At 39.0% G+C, this 19,470-nt stretch overlaps 1 protein-coding gene across 3 annotated transcripts in view; it reads left to right on the top strand.

Annotated features, from left to right (window-relative positions):
* The window catches only part of CATSPER3 (cation channel sperm associated 3), a 37,453-nt gene that overhangs the window by 545 nt on the left and 17,438 nt on the right, over positions 1-19,470 (top strand). The window contains exons 2-3 of one of the 3 annotated variants that reach the window (XM_025292668.3): positions 2,709-2,823; positions 6,969-7,122. In XM_025292668.3, the coding sequence (XP_025148453.2) occupies positions 7,012-7,122 (111 nt within the window). In that variant the 5' untranslated portion in view covers positions 2,709-2,823; positions 6,969-7,011. Of the gene's footprint in view, positions 1-2,191; positions 5,008-6,968; positions 7,123-19,470 lie in introns of those variants that run through there. The other 2 variants (XM_006042784.4, XM_044947643.2) reach the window with 2 other exon arrangements.

Raw genomic sequence — 19,470 nt, 5'->3', positions numbered from 1 at the left:
ATAAAGTAAGCTATTGCTTAAAAATTGCAGTAACTATTCTTTGAAGGAACTCAGGAATGTAGTTATTAATGAGATTAAAATGTAGATTAAAAGAATGTGTACATATCCATCCAAGGAACATGCCTTATAGTAGTAGGATTTAACAAGGATCATCTTTATACTCTTGCCTCACATCAGAGGCCAGAAAAAATCACTTTATGTTACAAGCAAAGCTTCACCCCTAACCCCCGACAGCCCTCACCCCTAGTCTGAGAGCCATTTGGGAACATGACAAAGAGGCTGAGCTCTCTGAAGTCAATTTTTGGCTCGTTCTGTTGGCCTAGGAGAGGCAGGTATGTTCATTTTGCTCTATAGCTATGGAGTGTACATGGGAGGGGGGTGTGGAAGTGGAAGAGCCACTCAGGCTCTGTGGCTGCTGGGAGATCCAGAGCCTGGGTCTTGTACTTATTTGAAAATTTTAAGAGTAAAAGGCAAAGTCATATGTTTTTATAAACTATTCCCTGCACTGTAGATTTGAGAGCTTTTGTACATTACCAAAGATTTCTAGATCAGTGTGTCAAATTTCTTTACATAAATTTTTATACATGAAAAAATTTAAATGTATTTTAAAATAAATAGTCCATTCAAACTTTATGTGCTGATCACCCTAATTTAACAATTACTAAGATCTTGCCAGTTACTTCATATAGTCTCCCATTTCTTTTTTCTTTGCTTAAGTACTTAAAAGCAAATCCCAGATAGCATGTCATTTTATCCCTACATCCTCTAGTAAACAACCCTAGAAAATATGGTCATTTTCTTATAAAAACCAAAATGTACTTATCACACCTAAAAAAATAAACCATAATTTCTTGGTATCACCTAATACCTGGGCAAAATAAAATTGTCTTGAAGGTCAAGAATGTCTTTGGACAGTAATTTTGTCCTAATCAAGATCTACATGACATCTACCCATCACATCTGGTTGTTGTGTCTCTTTAAGCTTTCAGACTTAGAACTAGGAAGCCCCCTCCCCTCAGTTCCCTCTTTCTATGTCATTGACCTACTGTAAAACCTGGGTCCTGTAGAATATTCAACCTTCTGGATTTATTTGTTCCCTTGTGGTGTCATTTAACTTGTTTCACTGTTCCTTGAATGGAAACCTTTCACCATATTTTGAATGTAAGTCTGAGAGGCTAAACTATTAACCTATATAGTGCATATGGCACAGTGGAGAGAGCTGCTGCTAAGTCACTGCAGTCGTGTCCGACTCTGTGCGACCCCATAGACGTCAGCCCACCAGGCTCCCCCGCCCCTGGGATTCTCCAGGCAAGAACACTGGAGTGGGTTGCCATTTCCTTCTTCAATGCATGAAAGTGAAAAGTGAAAGTGAAGTCGCTTAGTCGTGTCCGACTCTTAGCAACCCCATGGACCACAGCCTACCAGGCTCCTCCATCCATGGGATTTTCTCTGGAGTTGGGTACCATTGCCTTCTCCAGTGGAGAGAGCAAGTATAGCTAATAACTGCTATGTCAGGACCTGAGAATGTAGCTAGTAATTCGCGTCTCTGTGAGGGTTTCACATAGGGTCCATGTTAAGGGATGTCATATCTGCTGGAACTCATGAAACTTTAGAGAATCAAAGATCTCGTATCACAAGTCTATGAAAATACTCCCTGGGGTAAATTCCAACAGAACAAATCCCCAGATTTGCTCAAAGTAACTGACATTTCAACTTAAAGGAGACATTGTCAAAGTTGGAGGCCCCCAACTTTTCTTCTATTCCAAATCTTTGTGATAACAGTGGTTTCTCTATGTCAAGCTTTGATTTCCCTCGTTTTTTTTTTTTGTTTTTTTTTTTTTTTAATGATCACTGGAGTAAAGGGGGAGTTAAATAGACCTGACCTATGACCCTTTGCGTGACTTCCATAGATAATACATCAGGGCTAGGATGTTTGACACCCCACTCCAATACTCTTGCCTAGAAAATCCCATGGATGGAGGAGCCTGGTGGGCTGCAATCCATGGGGTCGCTGAGAGTCAGACATGACTGAGCGACTTCATTTTCACTTTTCACTTTCCTGCATTGGAGAAGGAAATGGCAACCCACTCCAGTGTTCTTGCCTGGAGAATCCCAGGGACGGGGGAGCCTGGTGGGCTGCCGTCTATGGGGTCGCACAGAGTCGGACACGACTGAAGCAACTTAGCAGCAGCAGCAGCAGGACGTTTGACAGTGTTCTTTTCTAAAATGAAGTTAGTGAAAGTTTTGAAAATTGTGATTACTGACATTGATAGGATTTAGGAAGTCTTTAGATAAATAGGATAAGCATGATTCTTTATGTTTTTGCTTGAGCCAAAAAAGCAGTAGCATGTATGTTGTATATGGACACATTCCTAACTTCCATCAGTGTACTGAAGTATTGGACTACTAATGTGGAGCAGTCTGTATTTTTTTTTTTTTTTTTTTGCTTGTAGACTTTATTTATTTTAATTAGAGGCTAATTACTTTACAATATTGTATTGGTTTTGCCATACATCAACATGAATCCGCCACGGGTGTACACGTGTTCCCAATCCTGAACCCCCCTCCCACCTCCCTCTCCTCTAATCCAGTGTTAAAAAATATACTAGTTGAACTCAATAACTTCAGTTTTGTAAAGTTTCCTGCAAAACAGCAGGAACTATAATAGGGTTTGGATATAATATGTGAGCTTTGTGCTTCAATTCCAGTTACGTGGAATTAAGAATGACTTGGCTAGAAGACTTTGAGTCAACAAGCTGCTGTGCCTTCTGACCGTCCCTGGCTGTGTGCAGCTGAGGTGGTGCTGCGCAAGTCAGGCAGAGGGTGAGTTGCTGCTAACAGGGCATAACAGGTGGCCCTTTAGCTTCTCATCCCAAGATATTTATCCTGCCCACCTATCCATGAAGGTGATTTCAGTAGGCCTAGAGAAGCTAGTCACCTTTGGTTCCACAGACCAGACTTCTTCATCAGCGACTCTAGAAACCACATTCAGCTTTGGCTGGCTGTGCTTATGTCATATACCAAGATCAATTGGTCTCTTCTTGAATGCTTCCAGCCTGCCATCTTTCCTTACCCCTCCAAGCATCATGGAAGAATTTTTATATTCTTTTTAAAAAAATATTTATTTGGGGGGCAGTGTCATGTTGTTGGGTCACACAGGCTCTTTCGTTGTGACACATGGAATCTCTAGTGGTATGCACTCAGTAGCTGCAGCCAGCAGGCCTAACTCCCCCATGACATGTGGGATCTTAGTTCCCCGACCAAGGATCGAACTCACATTTCCTGTATTGCAGGGTGGATTCTTAACCACTGGACCACCAGGGAAGTCCCAAAAATCTTTTACATTCTTAGTCTCTTCTTCATTTCTCCCTAAAGTGTGCTTTGGTGCTTAAAGAGGGGACGTATAGGAGTATATTCTTGGGGTTCCTGGAAATAAAATTCCTCTCTGCTCAGCTACTTGAGTGAGCATAAGAATCCCCGAGGACATTCATGTATTCACATAGCATACATTACCGAGGGCCTCCTGTATGCCTAGACAGAATTAGACACGCTGATGTATTGAGGCACGTGGAAACAGAGATAGAGAACTGATTGAGCAGCTTTTCCAGGAGACCACTATGGGTGTAGGCAGAAGGCCAGAAGGTCTTGGGGGCATATGATCAAAGGAGGCAGTAGGAGGCATCAGAGAAACTTGACTCCTGAGGAAGAGAATGTAGAATAAAAAGGTGAGGCCAAAGTGTGAATCCTGAGAACATAAATCAATGTTGCTTAAAGCTTTGCTGTTGATGATTTTAAGTAGAGAGACTGAGTAGATAAGTTATTATTTCCCAGTTCAGTATTCTGCTTGCCTGCAAGAGTATTTTTCTACGAGCAGTAGTTGAAAACACTTGTTCCAGAATACTTAGGATGTTGGAGGTGATGAGGTGTTTACCTCCTGTTACAGTCCAAGAAATAAAGTTTCCAGGAATTCGACCAATTTGGCTAACTAACCATTTAATTCAATACAGGACTACCCAGAAGCCTATATATTGATTTGCCTTGGAAGTCAAAGGAGCTAGGAGTAGGAGAATGAGAAGAATATATTCATCCCAAGAATTGAACAGAGGAATAGTGCCTGTTGCTCTTGAACCTAAAACATTTCTACCCCAAGACTCGTCCCTTACACTCTTTAGGTGGTTCATATGTGTATATTCTGTGTCCCCAGTTAGCCAGTGTTGGGCACGGATAACCTCTGCACCTCCTGTTTCTTGTGTTCTAGCCCCAAACCCATCAGAATCTTTCCTTGTCCTTCCAGGTGTCTCCAGTGCTGTGCCCTGGCTGTGCACTCTTGCTCTTAGAAACCCAGCGAGTTTTGCTTTCCCCTCTTCCATGACCCTTGACCTATTCTAACACATTATTAAGGGCAGATAAGGGTACTTCCTGAAGAAGGAAGGCTCTTGTCTGGCCTGTTTCTGCTGTTTTCTAGTTTTATCCCAGAACTTCACAATTGCAGGGTGCTCTTGACTCTACTCCCTGGAGAAGGGAACAGCAACCTGCTCCAGTATTCTTGCCTGGAGAATCCCATGGGCAGAGGAGAGCCTGGTGGGCTGTAGTCCATGAGGTTACAAAGAATCAGACACGACTGAGCGAGTTTCACTCACTCACTCACTCATGACTCTTCTGCTGAACAGAGGTGCTTGGTCTCCTTGGGAAGAGAGGATCTGTGGGTAAAACAGTGGGGAGTTCTCCCCTACAGGGGCCTGCTGGCTAGTAACATACTGGGCTGTGAAGAGTGACCTCACAAAGCAAGGATTCCCTCTGTGGACCCTTCTCCGTGGCCTTGTGGAATCTAGATGCGAGGAGATTCCTAAGCAGAGATTTTCTGTTGGATGGTTAAAGCAAGGAATAAAAGTTGAAAATTTGGAAAATGTCTCAGCACTTTTATCACCAGGACCACGCAAGAATCCTTTCTAACTCACTGTTGGAGAATGCGTCACATATGTTCTATGAGAAATTATGGAAATTTCAGTAAATATTCTTTATTTCTCTTGCTTAACAAGTATGCAGATGGCAGTGTTGGGGGCTCTTAGCGGCTTCTCATAGGCACTCTTCTACTTCCCAAACTGAGGGATTCATCCTGGACAATCTAATTTCTCTGACTGGTGAGGTTGTTGAAGTCTCAGCCAAACAATTTTCTCAGCTTTACTGTCACAGATGGCTGGTTAATCAGATATTCAGTCACACTCTTATTTGATCTGTAGACCAAATGACTAGTTTGTTCCATCTTTTCCCTTTTTGTTCAATACTGTGTTAGATAATTTGAAGGCTTTTTTTTTTTTTTTGGTAATAGACATGATCTCAAATCAGATAATGGAAATTATATATTTTATTTTTATAGGTTATAGAAGTATATACATTCTCTCTATATTTTTTTTTACTGTGTGAGACTGTTCATTTCTTACATGAGAAAAATTGAACAACACAGATAAATATAAACAGGAAAAAGAATTACCTATAACTTTACCATCAGTAGGCAAACACTGGCAACATTTTGGCATATTTCATGTTGAATTTTTTTCTACCTGCTTTGCACAGTTGAGATAATTTTAAGTAGAGAATTTTTATATTGCATTGTTTCTATGTTTTGCTATCCAGTGGATCATACGCATTTTTCTTAAATCATGAAAAATACGTAGACATGTTGTGATATCTGTGCAATATTCCATTAGCTGGATGTGCCATAGTTTACTCAGCCTGTCTTCTTTTGGTTAGACTTTTAAATTGTATCCAGGTTCTTATTACAGTAAATAATGGTGAGATAATCACAGGCTAAAGTCACTGTTTGCATTTCCAGTTGTATTCTCTTGGGGTAGATTCCCTGGGTCTGAGGATATGAATACAACTAATGTTTTTCAGAAAAATTGGTCAGTTTACATTCCCCTGGAAGTTTATGAGAATGCTCCATCATATTGCGCTCTTGCCAGCATTAAATATTATCAAGTTTAAGTCTTCGCTAATTTCATAAGCAAAGTTAATGGTTTTACTTAATTTGCACCTCCTCGATTAATAGTGCCACTGAACATTCTAGGGAGGGGGACTTTATTACCATTGTTTTTCTTTCATGAATTGATTATGTGTTTGCCCCTTTTTTCTTAGAGTGGTCAGTTTTTAAAATCATTGATTTGTAAGTGCTTGTATGGCTGATTATTTGATAAGCAGTTTTCCCTACTAGACTGATTATATATAGTTTTACTTCACCTTCTCTCAAGGGCCTACTGTATTGCCTGGCATATAGTAATCATTCAATAAAAACTTGTTGAGTGAATAAATGAGTGAGTTGAATAGTAGTTACTTACTGAAAATTTTGAGCCACCATAGCTCAGTTGGTAAAGAATCCGCCTGCAATGCAGAAGACCCCAGTTCGATTCCTGGGTCAGGAAGATCCCCTGGAGAAGGGATAGGCTATCAACTCCAGTATTCTTGGGCTTACCTTGTGGCTCAGCTGGTAAAGAATCCACCTGCAATGCAGGAGACCTGGGTGCGATCCCTGGGTTGGGAAGATTCCCTGGAGAAGGGAAAGGCTACCCACTCCAGTATTCTGGCCTGGAGAATTCCATGGACTGTATAGTCCATGGGGTTGCAAAGAGTCAGACACGACTGAGCAACTTGTGCTTTCACTGAAAATTTGTTGAATGAGTAAAGGAAGATGATGCTTTGTTTGAGAAGAAGTGGTAATCATTTTTTCCCCCATAAGTCTAGAGAGAATGAACTGAGTTAACTGAGTGGGGACAGCCCCAACCCATTGATTGTCATACATATTTCAGTGGTCATCTAGTCAGCATTTCATTGCAAATCTAAAGTATATATATAGTTTAGATTTATAGTTACAGAAGGGGGAAAGCAGACCCTAGTTCCTAAAAAAGTGTGCATCGTTTGGGGATCTAGCTCTGTTGCAAGATAATCACACCTCTTATTCAACTTTTTGACAGGAGGAAAGATACTCAGTTTCAGGCATTTGTGAAGAAAGTCATAATGAGTCATCTCTTTAAGATAATTATGATTAGCACCATTTCAATGAATGCCTTTTTTATGGTCTTGTGGACTGATTATAAAACAAGATACAACTTGTTCAGACTTTTTGAGGTAAGCAAACAAAATGGGTCCATTTCCTTCTGTTTTATTTCTGAAACTATTCTAAGATTCTTAAGGCATTCTGTTCAAAAAGTTTTCTATAGAAAAATTCCAAGGACTATTAAAATATACCTTAAAACCTAAGAAGATGGTGGCAGCAGTAGTAGCAGCATTTACATCAAATCTAGTGAACAAGAGGGACTTCCCTCACTGTCCGGTGTTTAAGACTGCACACTTCCTGTGCAAGGAATGTGGATTTGATCCCTGGTCAAGGAACTGAGATCCCACATGGTACGCAATGTGACCAAAAAACCAAAACTAAAACAACAGCAACAACAAAAACTAGTTATAAGAGATCCTTACCAAGAACCACACTGCATAGTATTAGCATCTGTAGCAGAGGAAGCAGAGGGACGTCAATAAGTGTTGAATAGCAGTTGATATCAGAGAGTGTGTTGCCTGATCTGTTACTTGTGGGGTAACACAAGAGGTTCCTGCAATTTATGAAGGGCCTAGGATGGTTCAGACCCCGTGACTTTTAGAACTGACCGTCCAAGGCTACTTTCAAGGATAGAGCTCCATACTTATGGGAAATATTGGAAGTGGAATGAAAATTGAGCAGGTAAAAGACCCAGAGAAAGGAAGAGAGGTTCAGATAAAATTGGAAAAGGGAAACAGAACCAGGAAACCTCAAGAGTCAAGCTACCACATGTTAAATCAAGAATGGATATTTAAAGTTAGAATCACACTTTCTCCTAAAAGTTCAGGAAAATTAATTTCATATAAAAAAGTATAATAGAAAAAGATTGTGGTAAAGTCCCATATAAGAACAAAAGAACAAAGTGGAGAATAGTATCACTACAGATAATGAAAGCCCACAACAAAGACATGTTCACAAAGCAGATAAAACCTGTACTATTTCAGAACAAGGTAAATTTTTACAAAAGTGATATTAGGAAAGAAAAGAGTGAAGTGATAGAACATACAGAAGAATTAGAAATAAAATCATTTAAAAAATAAAGACCAAATTAGACTAAGAGCAATTAAATACAGCAGATAAGGACTTAGAAATACAGGATTAAATGGGAGAAATAAAAATTTTATTTTATTTTTTAAATAAAAAATAAAATCAGTAATTTTAAATTAAAAATCAGTAATAAATGAAGAGATTAAAAAGAATTCAAGAGAAAATGATGAACATTGAAGATTGGAGAAAAATGATCCCACTTAAGGATAATAGGAATCTCTGAATGTGAAATAGAAGCAAAGTAATGAAACAGAATAAACACTCAAATGTAAAATCTAAGAAAAGTTACCTGAAATAAAAGAATTGAAACTATATATTGAAAGAGCACTCGTTGTATATTGAGGATATGGACTTAACAAACACCAGAACATATTCTAGTAAAAGAATATGAAGGAATCTCTTTGGCTTCCCTGGTAGCTCAGCTAGTAAAGAATCTGCCTGCAAATGCCGGAGACTCCAGTTCTATTCCTGGGTTGGGAAGATTCCCCTGGAGAAAGGAACAGCTACCCACTCCAGTATTCTGGCCTGGAGAATTCCATGGACTGTATAGTCCATGGGGTCACAAAGAGTTGGACACGAATGAGCAGCTTTCACTTTCACTTTGAAGGAAAGAGGTGTGGAGGAAATTGTTAACATATAAGTTAAAAGGCTTATAAAGAAATTATTAAACTCTGCTATGGTAGCAGAGACATTACTTTGCCAACAAAGGTCCGTCTAGTCAAGGCTATGGTTTTTCCAGTGGTCATGTATGGATGTGAGAGTTGGACTGTGAAGAAGGCTGAGCGCCGAAGAATTGATGCTTTTGTTTTTTTTTTTTGTTTGTTTGTTTTGTTTTTTTTTTTTTTAATTTTATTTTATTTTAAAATTTTACATAATTGTATTAGTTTTGCCAAATATCAAAATGAATCCGCCACAGAATTGATGCTTTTGAACTGTGGTGTTGGAGAAGACTCTTGAGAGTCCCTTGGACTGCAAGATCCAACCAGTCCATTCTGAAGGAGATCAGCTCTGGGATTTCTCTGGAAGGAATGATGCTGAAGCTGAAACTCCAGTACTCTGGCCACCTCATGCAAAGAGTTGACTCACTGGAAAAGACCCTGATGCTGGGAGGGATTGGGGGCAAGAGGAGAAGGGGACGGCAGAGGATGAGATGGCTGGATGGCATCACTGACTCGATGGACGTGAGTCTGAGTGAACTCCGGGAGTTGGTGATGGACAGGGAGGCCTGGCGTGCTGCGATTCATGGGGTCGCAAAGAGTCGGACACGACTGAGCGACTGAACTGAACTGATGGTAATGCTTTATGCTGAATGAAAATGGGGCTTCCCCAGTGGCTCAGTGGTAAAGAATCTGCCTGGCAATGCAGGAGACATGAATCCGATCCCTGGTCTGAGAACATCCTGCATGCTGTGGGGTAACTAAGCCTGTGCACAACAGTTCTTGAGCCTGTGTTGTAGAGCCCAGGAATCACAATTACTGAGCCCACACTCCTCAACTACTGAAGCCCTCCTGTGGCTCCACAACAAGAGAGGCCACCGCAATGAGAAAACCGTGCACTGTAATGAAGAGTGGTGCCTGCTCACCACTACTAGAGAAAAGCCTGCACAGCAATGAAGACCCAGCACAGCCAAAAATAAATAAAAGAAAATGGAGCAAAACATTTAAGATACTTTAGGAAAGAAAATGTGAACGAAGATTTCTAGATCCAGCAGAACTGACTTTCAAGTTTAAAGGGCATAGACAAACTGTCATCAACATAAAAAAATCTTGACTAATACTGCTCCCATGAGCCCTTTCTTAGGAATCTATTTAATAAGGAATAAGTTTCAGCCAACTAAAATTATTAAAGAAGTATCAACATTGGAAAGGCAATGAACAGTGAAATATGTTTTTATTTATAGAACTAATCATAATTATGGGTTAACAAGGAGAGAATATATTACAAATGAATATATACTCTGACAATGAAGATATAGTATTGATTAAAATGGGGAAGAATGGAGAATCATTGCAAAATTTTAAACCATTTGTCAGAAATCAGCTTTGTGGTGATACTCTTAGTATTACTCTGAGACTGTTGTTTGTGTAACACAGGATAAAGCAGATGAGTAATGGGATAGTTTAATTCTGTTATCCTCAGTATTCTTGAGAACCAGGTTACTCATGGAAGAAAGGAAATATGAATATAATATAGACAATGTAAAACCCTGTAGTTTTGCATTTAAATTGGAAGTATCAATATAAATTCCTAAGATATTTTATCATTATCCATTGAAAAACCTAGAACACTGACCAACTTAACAATTATGCATCCTTAGTGCCCATAATGTGGTGTTGAAATACTGTTTATCACTAGAAGGAGCTAGGGATTCTTTGAGACGTGGTTGATTGCAGGTTTAGGCCTGAAACTATACCAAATGAGCTCAGAATATCTTGTACACATAGCAGCTGCTGCTAAGTCACTTCAGTCGTGTCCGACTCTGTGCGACCCCATAGATGTCAGTCCACTAGGCTCTCCCGTCCCTGGGATTCTCCAGGCAAGAACACCGGAGTGGGTTGCCATTTCCTTCTCCAATGCGTGAAAGTGAAAAGTGAAAGTGAAGTCGCTCAGTCATGCCCGACTCTTAGCGATCCCATGGACCATAGCCTACAGACTCCTCCATCCATGGGATTTTCCAGGCAAGGAAGCTATCAAAGATTACTGTGAGTAAAAGTCACTCAGTTGTGTCTGACTCTGCAACCCCATGGACTGTACAGTTCATGGAATTCTCCAGGCCAGAATACTGAAGTGGGTAGCCTTTCCCTTCTCCAGGGAATCTTCCCAACTCAGGGATCGCACCCAGGTCTCCTGCATTGCAGGTGGATTCTTTACTAGCTGAGCCACAAGGTAAGCCCAAGAATGCTGGAGTGGATAGCCTATCCCTTCTCCAGGGGATCTTTCTGACCCAAGAATCAAACTGGGGTCTCCTGAATTGCAGGTGGATTCTTTACCAACTGAGCTATCAGGGAAGCCCAAATATTACTGGGGTCGTGTCAAAAGTACTCAGGAGACAACTTGATGAGACTCCTGCTGGCTAAAGATGGGACTCTTTGAGCTTTAATAAGGATAATAATTACAGTGGATTTTTAAACTCACCAAATAATCTGTAAGTTTGCTGCTGCTAAGTCGCTTCAGTCGTGTCCGACTCTGTGCGACCCCATAGACGACAGCCCACCAGGCTCCCCTGTCCCTGGGATTCTCCAGGCAAGAACACCAGAGTGGGTTGCCATTTCCTTCTCCGATGCGTGAAAGTGAAAAGTGAAAGTGAAGTCGCTCAGTCGTGCCCGACTCTTAGCGACCCCATGGACTGCAGCCTACCAGGCTCCTCCATCCATGGGATTTTCCAGGCAAGAGTACTGGAGTGGGGTGCCATTGCCTTCTCCCTGTAAGTTTATAATGATACAAAAAAAGCTGATGGGTCACTTTTGGAGGGTGATACCTGGTGGCTCAGCAGTAAAGGATTCGCCTGAAGTACAGGAGACATAGGAGATGCAGATTCAATCCATGGGTCAGGAAGATCCCTGAGGGCATGGCAACCTACTCCAGTATTATTGCCTGGGAGATCCCATGGACAGAGGAGCCTTTCCATGGGGTCACAAAGAGTTGGACATAACTGAAGTGACTGAGAACAGCAGCACAAGGAACTAATACTTTATCTCCAAAACTGTTAAATTAAGAGAAGGAATCAAGCTTTACTGACCTTTCTTATATGAATTGTATTATTGTGTAACAACATGTTAGATAAGGGAAACAGCTCTTTATAGAAATGTCCCAGTTAATAAAAATAAATGATAGAATTAAAATAGTTTTTCAACTGCTAGTGAATTACAGGATTTAGGCATTTTGAGCATTAGTGATTGCTTCCCTCATAAAAAGAGAGACAACCAGACATTTTTTTGCCTCCTATAAAAGAACAGAACCTATCATCTTACCAAAAAGATCAAACCTGGGACTCTTTGGTGGTCCAGTGGCTAAGCCTCTGCACTCCCAGTGCAGGTAATACGGGTTTGATCCCTGGTCAGGGAACTAAATTCCACCTGCTGCAACTAAAGATCCTGCGTGCCACAACGAGGATCAAAGATCCCACATGCTGCAGCTAAGACCTGGCACAGCCAAATAAATAAATAATAAAAATAAATATTAAAAGATCAGGTCTGAATCTGATCAAGTCTTTTCATCTAGCATCCTATTTCTAGGAAATAGAAGACAGAAGAATATAAGTGTGCAGTCAGCACAATTCCAGATGATGAAATTCTACAAGTCAAGTTGCCTGGTTTCTTCAACAAACTTTAAAGAAAGGAAGAAAAAAATGAATAGGAGACTTAAAAGGCATATCAAATTTTGAAAAAGCTTTTAATAAAAAAAAGTATTCTAGGAATGCACACATGAGTTTCTATCTATGGAGAAATGCAGGAAAGTGATCACTATAAATACAAGGACAATGGTTAATTTGGGAGAAAGGGAGGGAGTTGTGGTTGGGATGGAGCATATGGAGAGGTTTCTGGGATAGTTGGCAAGGTTCTAACTCTTGACTTAGGTGGTAGTTACAGGGCTGTTAGCTTTGGAACAATGCATTAGGCTTATGTATTTGTGTGGTTCTATATGTGTATTTTATTCTACAATAAAAAAAGATTAAAGAGGCACTTTTATCTTCATTTACGGTAAATAGCAAATTTCATTCTTGGTGATGAAAAGGGTTAACATCAACATAATGTGGTGTCAGAGGTGGTGGAGGTGATGGAATATCCTAATCAGTGTCTTAAATGTGCAGTGTCCCCTTGGCACCACTTCTGTGAATGTGTTGGTATGGCAGTACATTCCACACCAGCATCCCAGAGTTTGGTCACGGATTGTAGAGCATTATGTTAAGTATAGGGCTTGGGTAAGGACTGGGGAAGAGATGAGTTGAGGGATCTGAATCCTCTGATTGTTCTCCAGAAGCCATAATGATTATTAAACATGCTTCAATAGTGATCTTTGTTTGTAAGCCTAAGGGAGTTCTGTGCTGTGGAAAGGATGCAGACTTACACAGATTTGGGTTCAAGCCCTAGCTTTACTGCCGTCTCACTACATGTGAGAATTTGGGCAAGCTGGTTAACCTCTACGTGGTTCAGCTACATTTGTAAAATAGTATTAACACACACCTTCCAGGGTAGCTATTGAGATCACTGAAAATAATATGTATGAAAGTCCCTGGTTATCTATAAAACTGAGAAATTATTAACAGTCTTAGGGATCCCAGTGAAGATATGAGGAAAGCATGCAGAAGGGCCTGATCTGTCACCTTGAACTAATCTTGAGATTCTGTGCGAGCACCAAATAAATGTTAAGGCAGGGTTGTAAACTTCTGAGGCATTAAATACATGCCCCAACATACAGAGCCCCTTGGCAAGGCTGGGAGACTTAGGGCTTTCAGGAATTTAAGGAATACTCTGTTCAGTTATTAGCAGACCATTAAGATAACTGAGCAGAGAATTTGGTGGCCACGCATGACAAAGTCATGTAGAATTAGTTCAGGAAAGTCTCTTAAAAAAGAACAGCAGCAAGAACAAAGCCCTAGGAAGTGGGGGAATACCTGATTTCCACAGTTTCCAATATTATATGATTAAAAATGTTCAATTTCCAACCAAAAAAAAAAAATTGTGATACATGACGAGAACAAGAAAGAATGGTCTCTACACAAGAAAAAAAGTAAACAATAGAAACTCACCCCAAGGAAGCCCATCTGTTGGACTTACTAGACAAAGATTTTAATTGGCTGCTATGTTCAAAGAGCTAGGAAAAAACCCCACATCTAAAGAACTAAATTAAAGTATGAGAGCAATGTCTCACCAAAAAGAGAATATGAGTAAAGAGAAATTATTAAAAAGAGCCAAATAGAAATCCTGTAGTTGAAAAGTACAATAATTGAAATGAAAATTCACTGGAGGAATTCAACAGCAAGTTTGAGGTAGTCAAAGAAAGAATTAAAGAACAGAAAAACAGGTCAATTCAGATTTCCAGTATGAGGAACAGAAAGCAAAATGAATGAATAAAAATGAGCAGAAACCCATGATACACCATCAGACATACAAACATGCATGCAATGGGTGTCACAAAAGGAGAGGAGAGAAAGGATAGAATAAGTGAAGACATAATGGCCAAAAACTCCCCAAATTTCATGAAAAACAATCTGAACATCAAAGACAATCAACCAACTCCAATAGAATAAACTCAGAGATCCACCTAGGCACATTGTAAACAAATTATTGAAAGACAAGAACAAAGGGAGAATTTGAGACCATCATGGAGGAGTGATTCATTGCATACAAAGTATCCTCAATAAAATGAGTAGTTGACTTTTCATCTAAAACTACAGTCACCAGAAGGCAAAGGATGTCATATTAAAAATGCTTAAAGAAAGACTATCAAACTAGAATTCAAAGTCTAGCAAAAACTGTTCTTCAAAAATGTAGAGGCATGATGCCAGCGGGAAAGGCAGAGTAGGTAGCTTCAAAAATCCATCTGTTTAGAGAAACAGTTAAAAAGGAGACAAAACTGTCAGAACTCTGCTAAACAGCCAGAGGTTTACAGAAACTGAGTGAACATTGAGTCAAGAAAGGGGAACTTTAAAAAGGTGGTAGGAAAGCTTTGCAGCATTTTTACTTGCTTTTGGCCCTATCCCTCTTCATCAAGGTGATGGTCCTGAAGATGGCAGCCGGTGTTCCCAGAGTGGGACCTTGGCCCCTGGGTCTAGAAACAACAGAGAAGATTTTTGTTCATAAAGAATTGTGTTTGTCTATTTTGGCCTATCAGAGGGCTGTCTCAAGGACTGGTCCTAAGCTATTTTCTTTGTTTTGCTTAACCTGGAATTTTTTTAGGGCAGGAAAGTGGCTATGCATTGGGCATTTCTCAAAACCATTGAAAAGCAAGTGACTGATCCACTGCTCCCTGGAGCAAAAATATAGCGCTTGAAGCAAACAATAGGTATGTTGAAAGCCTGAGAGGAAAATCCAGGGAGAGAGATTCTTTGGAAAAAGAGGACATTGTCTGCCATACATGTCCAGGGCAGGACACATGCTTAGGAAAGACCTGAGAATATACCAGGCTTTCACTGTAACTGAGCTTCAGGCTCAGCACAAGCTCAAAATTAACGCTCAGTTTCAGTTGTAAGTGGCTCAACATGGAAGAAGTTCCTCAACAAAGAGGCCATTTGCAAAGATGAGGAGAGTTTTTCTTCTCCTTCTTTCTCTTACTCCTTTTCTCTTCCTTCTTTCATTCCTTCCTTTCTCTTTCTTTCCTTCTCTCTTTTTTTCTTCTTTCTCCTTCCCTTTTTCCCCTCTTTTTTGCCTGAGTCATTTAAGAAAACCTCCGTTTAAATACTAATTGACCAGAAACTAAAGAAAAAGAGACTTCAGAAGTCATGCATTACAAAGAATATGGTCTTTACAAAAGTTGTTTAGAAAAGTCACTAAACAAACAACTACTATCCATGGAAAACAACAAACCCAACAAAAAGAGAGGAAAGAAATTGATTTCCAGAGTTACCACATTGTAAATTTTTAAACGTCCAGTTTTCAAAAAGATATTCTCTTACACAGGAGAAATAAACAGAAGCTGTCCCTGAGGACACACCGACAAAGATTTTAAGTCAACTTTGTAAAATATGCTCAGAGAGCTAAAGGAATTCATAGGCAAAAAGCTGAATGTAACTAGGAGAACAGTGTTTCAGCAAATAGAATATGTCAATAAAGAGAAATTATAAAAGGGAATGAAACAAATTTTGGAACTGTAAAGTATAATAATTTAAAAATTCATTAGAAAGATCAAGAGCAGATTTGAGCGGCCAAAAGAAATAATCAGTGAACTTGACGTCAAATCAGTTGGACTTAGTCAGCCTAAGGAACAGAAAGAGAAAAGAATGATGAAAAATGAACAGAGTCTTAAGAGACCTGTGGGACACCATAAAGCATATCAACATTCACACAGTAGGAGTTCCAGGAGAGGAGAGAAAGAGGAAGAAGGAATATTTTATGAAATAATGGCCCCAAAGTTTGCAAATTTGATAAAGAATATATCAAGAATCTTAGTGAACTCCGAGGAGAAACAAAGAGGGCCATACTGAGACTCAACTATCAGAAGTCAAAGACAAGGAGAATTCTGAAAGCAGCAAGACAGAAGCACCTTGCTGCATAGAAGGAGTCCTCAATAAGATTAGCAGCTGATTTCTCCTCAGAAGCTGTGAGGAGAGAAGGCAGTGAAATGACATGTTTAAAGCACTGAAAGAAGAATATTGTCAACCAATAATTCTATATCCAGCAAAACTATCCTCCAAAAAAAAAAAAAAAAATGAAGAAGAAATTAAGATATTTCCAGGTAAACAAAACCTGAGAGAATTTGCTTCTGGTAGACCTGCTCTACAAGAATTGCGAAAGATAGTCCTTTAGGTGAAAATGAAATTAGACAGTAACTTAACACATTATTGACCAGGGGATTTTTGCAGAAACGAATGCCTACGGTTGTTAATATGTCTCTGGTCAATAATGTGTTAAGCCATATGATGAAATAAAGGACACTGATAAATGTAACTACATAGGCAAATATAAAAGCGAGTATTGTATTTTGGGTTTGAAAAAGAACTCCTCTCTTTTTCTATATGGTCCAAAATAATTATAGATAGTCAATGGGCATGAACTGTTTTTAGGTGTATTTTGTGACAACAGAAACATGAAGTGGGGGAGGGATGGAATTGTATAGGAACAAAATTGTTAATGTACTATTGAAGCTAAGGTTGTATTAATTAAAGATGGATTGTTGGGACTTCCCTGGTAGTCCAGTGGCTAAGACTCCACGCTCCCAATGCAGAGGACCTGGGTTCTATTCCTGCTTAGAAAACTAGATCCTACATGCTGCAACTAAGAGTTGGCATGCCAAAACTAAAAGATTCTGCATGCTGCAGCAAAGATAGAAGATTAAGACCACCAAAAAACTAACTTTAAAAATGCAGAGAAAGAAGTGAGAAAAGAACCAAAATCATACACTACAAAAAAATCAAACACCAAAGAGAGAAGTAGTGGAGGAATTGAAGAACAAAAAAGATGTGACATATGTAAAACAAATAGCAAAATGGAGAAATATTTTCTTTCTTATCAGTAATTACTTTAAATAAGTGAAGCTCTCCAATTAAGATATAATTGATTCTTTAAAAAAAATCCAAATATATGCTGTCACTTGAGATTCAAAGATACAAATAGATTGAAAATGAAAAATGAAAGAAGTTACTTCATGAAAATAGAAACCAAAGGAGAGTTAGGTTGGATATACTCATACCACACACAAAAAAGACATTAAAGAAAGCTGTTACAAGAGACAAAGGGGGATAGTATATATTGACAATAGAGTCAGTTCATCAAGAAGATATAATAGTTTCCTCAAGTACATATGAAGCATTTACTAGGATAGACCACATATTAGGCAACAAAACAAGTCTCAATAAATTAAAAAATATTGAAATCATACACATTACCTTTCCTGACAGTTATGGAATAAAACTAAAAATCAACAAAAGCAGGAAAAACTGAAAATTTTCCAAATATATGAAAATTAAACCACAAACTATTAAATAATAGGTCAAAGAGGAAATTACAAAGGAGTTTAGAAAATACTTTAAGACAAATGAACATGAAAATACAGCATAATGAAGCTTATAGGTTGCAACAGAAGCAGTACTCAGAGCAATATTATACCTGTAAATATCTGCATTATAACAAAAGAAAGATCTCAAATTAATAACCTAATTTTACACCTTAAGGAACTGGAAAAAGAACAAACTAAACTCAAAGCTAGCTGAAGAAAAGAAGTGAAAAAGATTAGAATGGACTTCCCTGGTGGCTCAGTGGTAAACAATTCACCTGCCAATGCAGGAGACATGGGTTTGATCCCTGATCTGGGAAGATCCCACATGCCACAGGGCAACTAAGCCCACTGAGCCTGTGCTTGGGAGCTGCAGCTACTGAGCCCATGCTCCGCAACTTCTGAAGCCTGCATGCCTTAGAGCCTGTGCTTTGCAACAAGAGAAGCCAAAGCAATGAGCAACCCACACAGTGCAACTAGAGAGTAGCCCCCACAACTGGAGAAAAGCCTGCACAGCAACAAAGATCCAGCATAGCCACACACACACAAAAGAAAAAATTAGCAAGACTCAAGTCCAGGGAGGCTGCATGAATTCTTTAATAATAATAAAAAAGATTAGAGTGTGAAACAAAATAGAGAATAGAGAGATAATAGAGAAAAGTCAATAAAATAAAAGATTAAAGTTCAGTTCTTTGAAGAGATCAGCAAAACTCATAAGCTTTTAGCTAGACTGACTAAAAATAAGAAGACTCAAATTAATAATGAGAGAAATGAAAAGCTGGGACATTACTACTGACCTTATAGAAATAAAAAGTTTTATACGAGAATACTGTTAACACTTTGTACACCAATGAATTAGATAATCTAGATGAAATGGACAAAGTCCTAGAAACATACTACCTACCAAACTGATTTAAGAAGAAATAGAAAACAGACATACTGAAACAGACCTATAAATAAAGAGGTTGAATCACTAATCAAAAGCCTCACAACAAAGAAATGCCCAGAACTGGATGGCTTTGCTGGTTAATTTTACCCTGCATTTAAAAAACAATGAGCACCAATCCTTCTCAGACTCTTGCAAAAGTAGGAGAAGAGGGAATATTTCTGAATTCATTCCATGAGGCCAGCATTACCCTGAGACCAAAGCCAAAGACATCACAAGAAATAAAGAGACCAACATCCCTACAAATATAGATGCATTAATCCTCAAGATATATCTGAGCCCAGAAATGTACTTAAAAAGGTTATATACCATGACTAAGTGGAATTTATCACAGGAATGCAAGGGTGGTTCAGCTTAGGAAAAGCAATGAATGTAATACATCAGTAGAATGAAGGAAACAAAATTACCTCAATAGATAACTGAAAAAGCATTTGACGAAATTCAACACCCTTTCATGGTTAAAAAACAAACAAACAAACTAGAAATGGAAAGGAAATTTCTTAATTTGATAATGGGTAATTATGAAGAAATCCCACAGCTAACATAATACTCAATGGTAAAAGACTGAAAATCTTTCCTTTGAGATTAAGAACAAGACAAATGCCTGCTTTCACCATTATTCAACATTGTACTGAAAGTTCTAGCCAGAGCAATTAGGCAAGAAAAAGAACTGAAAGTTATCCAAATTGGAAAGGAAGAGCCAAAATTACCTAAATTTGACTTGATCTTATATATA

Source organism: Bubalus bubalis, chromosome 9, assembly GCF_019923935.1.
Source record: "Bubalus bubalis isolate 160015118507 breed Murrah chromosome 9, NDDB_SH_1, whole genome shotgun sequence".
NCBI classification, from domain to species: domain Eukaryota; kingdom Metazoa; phylum Chordata; class Mammalia; order Artiodactyla; family Bovidae; genus Bubalus; species Bubalus bubalis.
The sequence above is the reverse complement of the archived record's forward strand: the minus strand, read 5'-3'. Positions and strand labels throughout refer to the sequence as shown.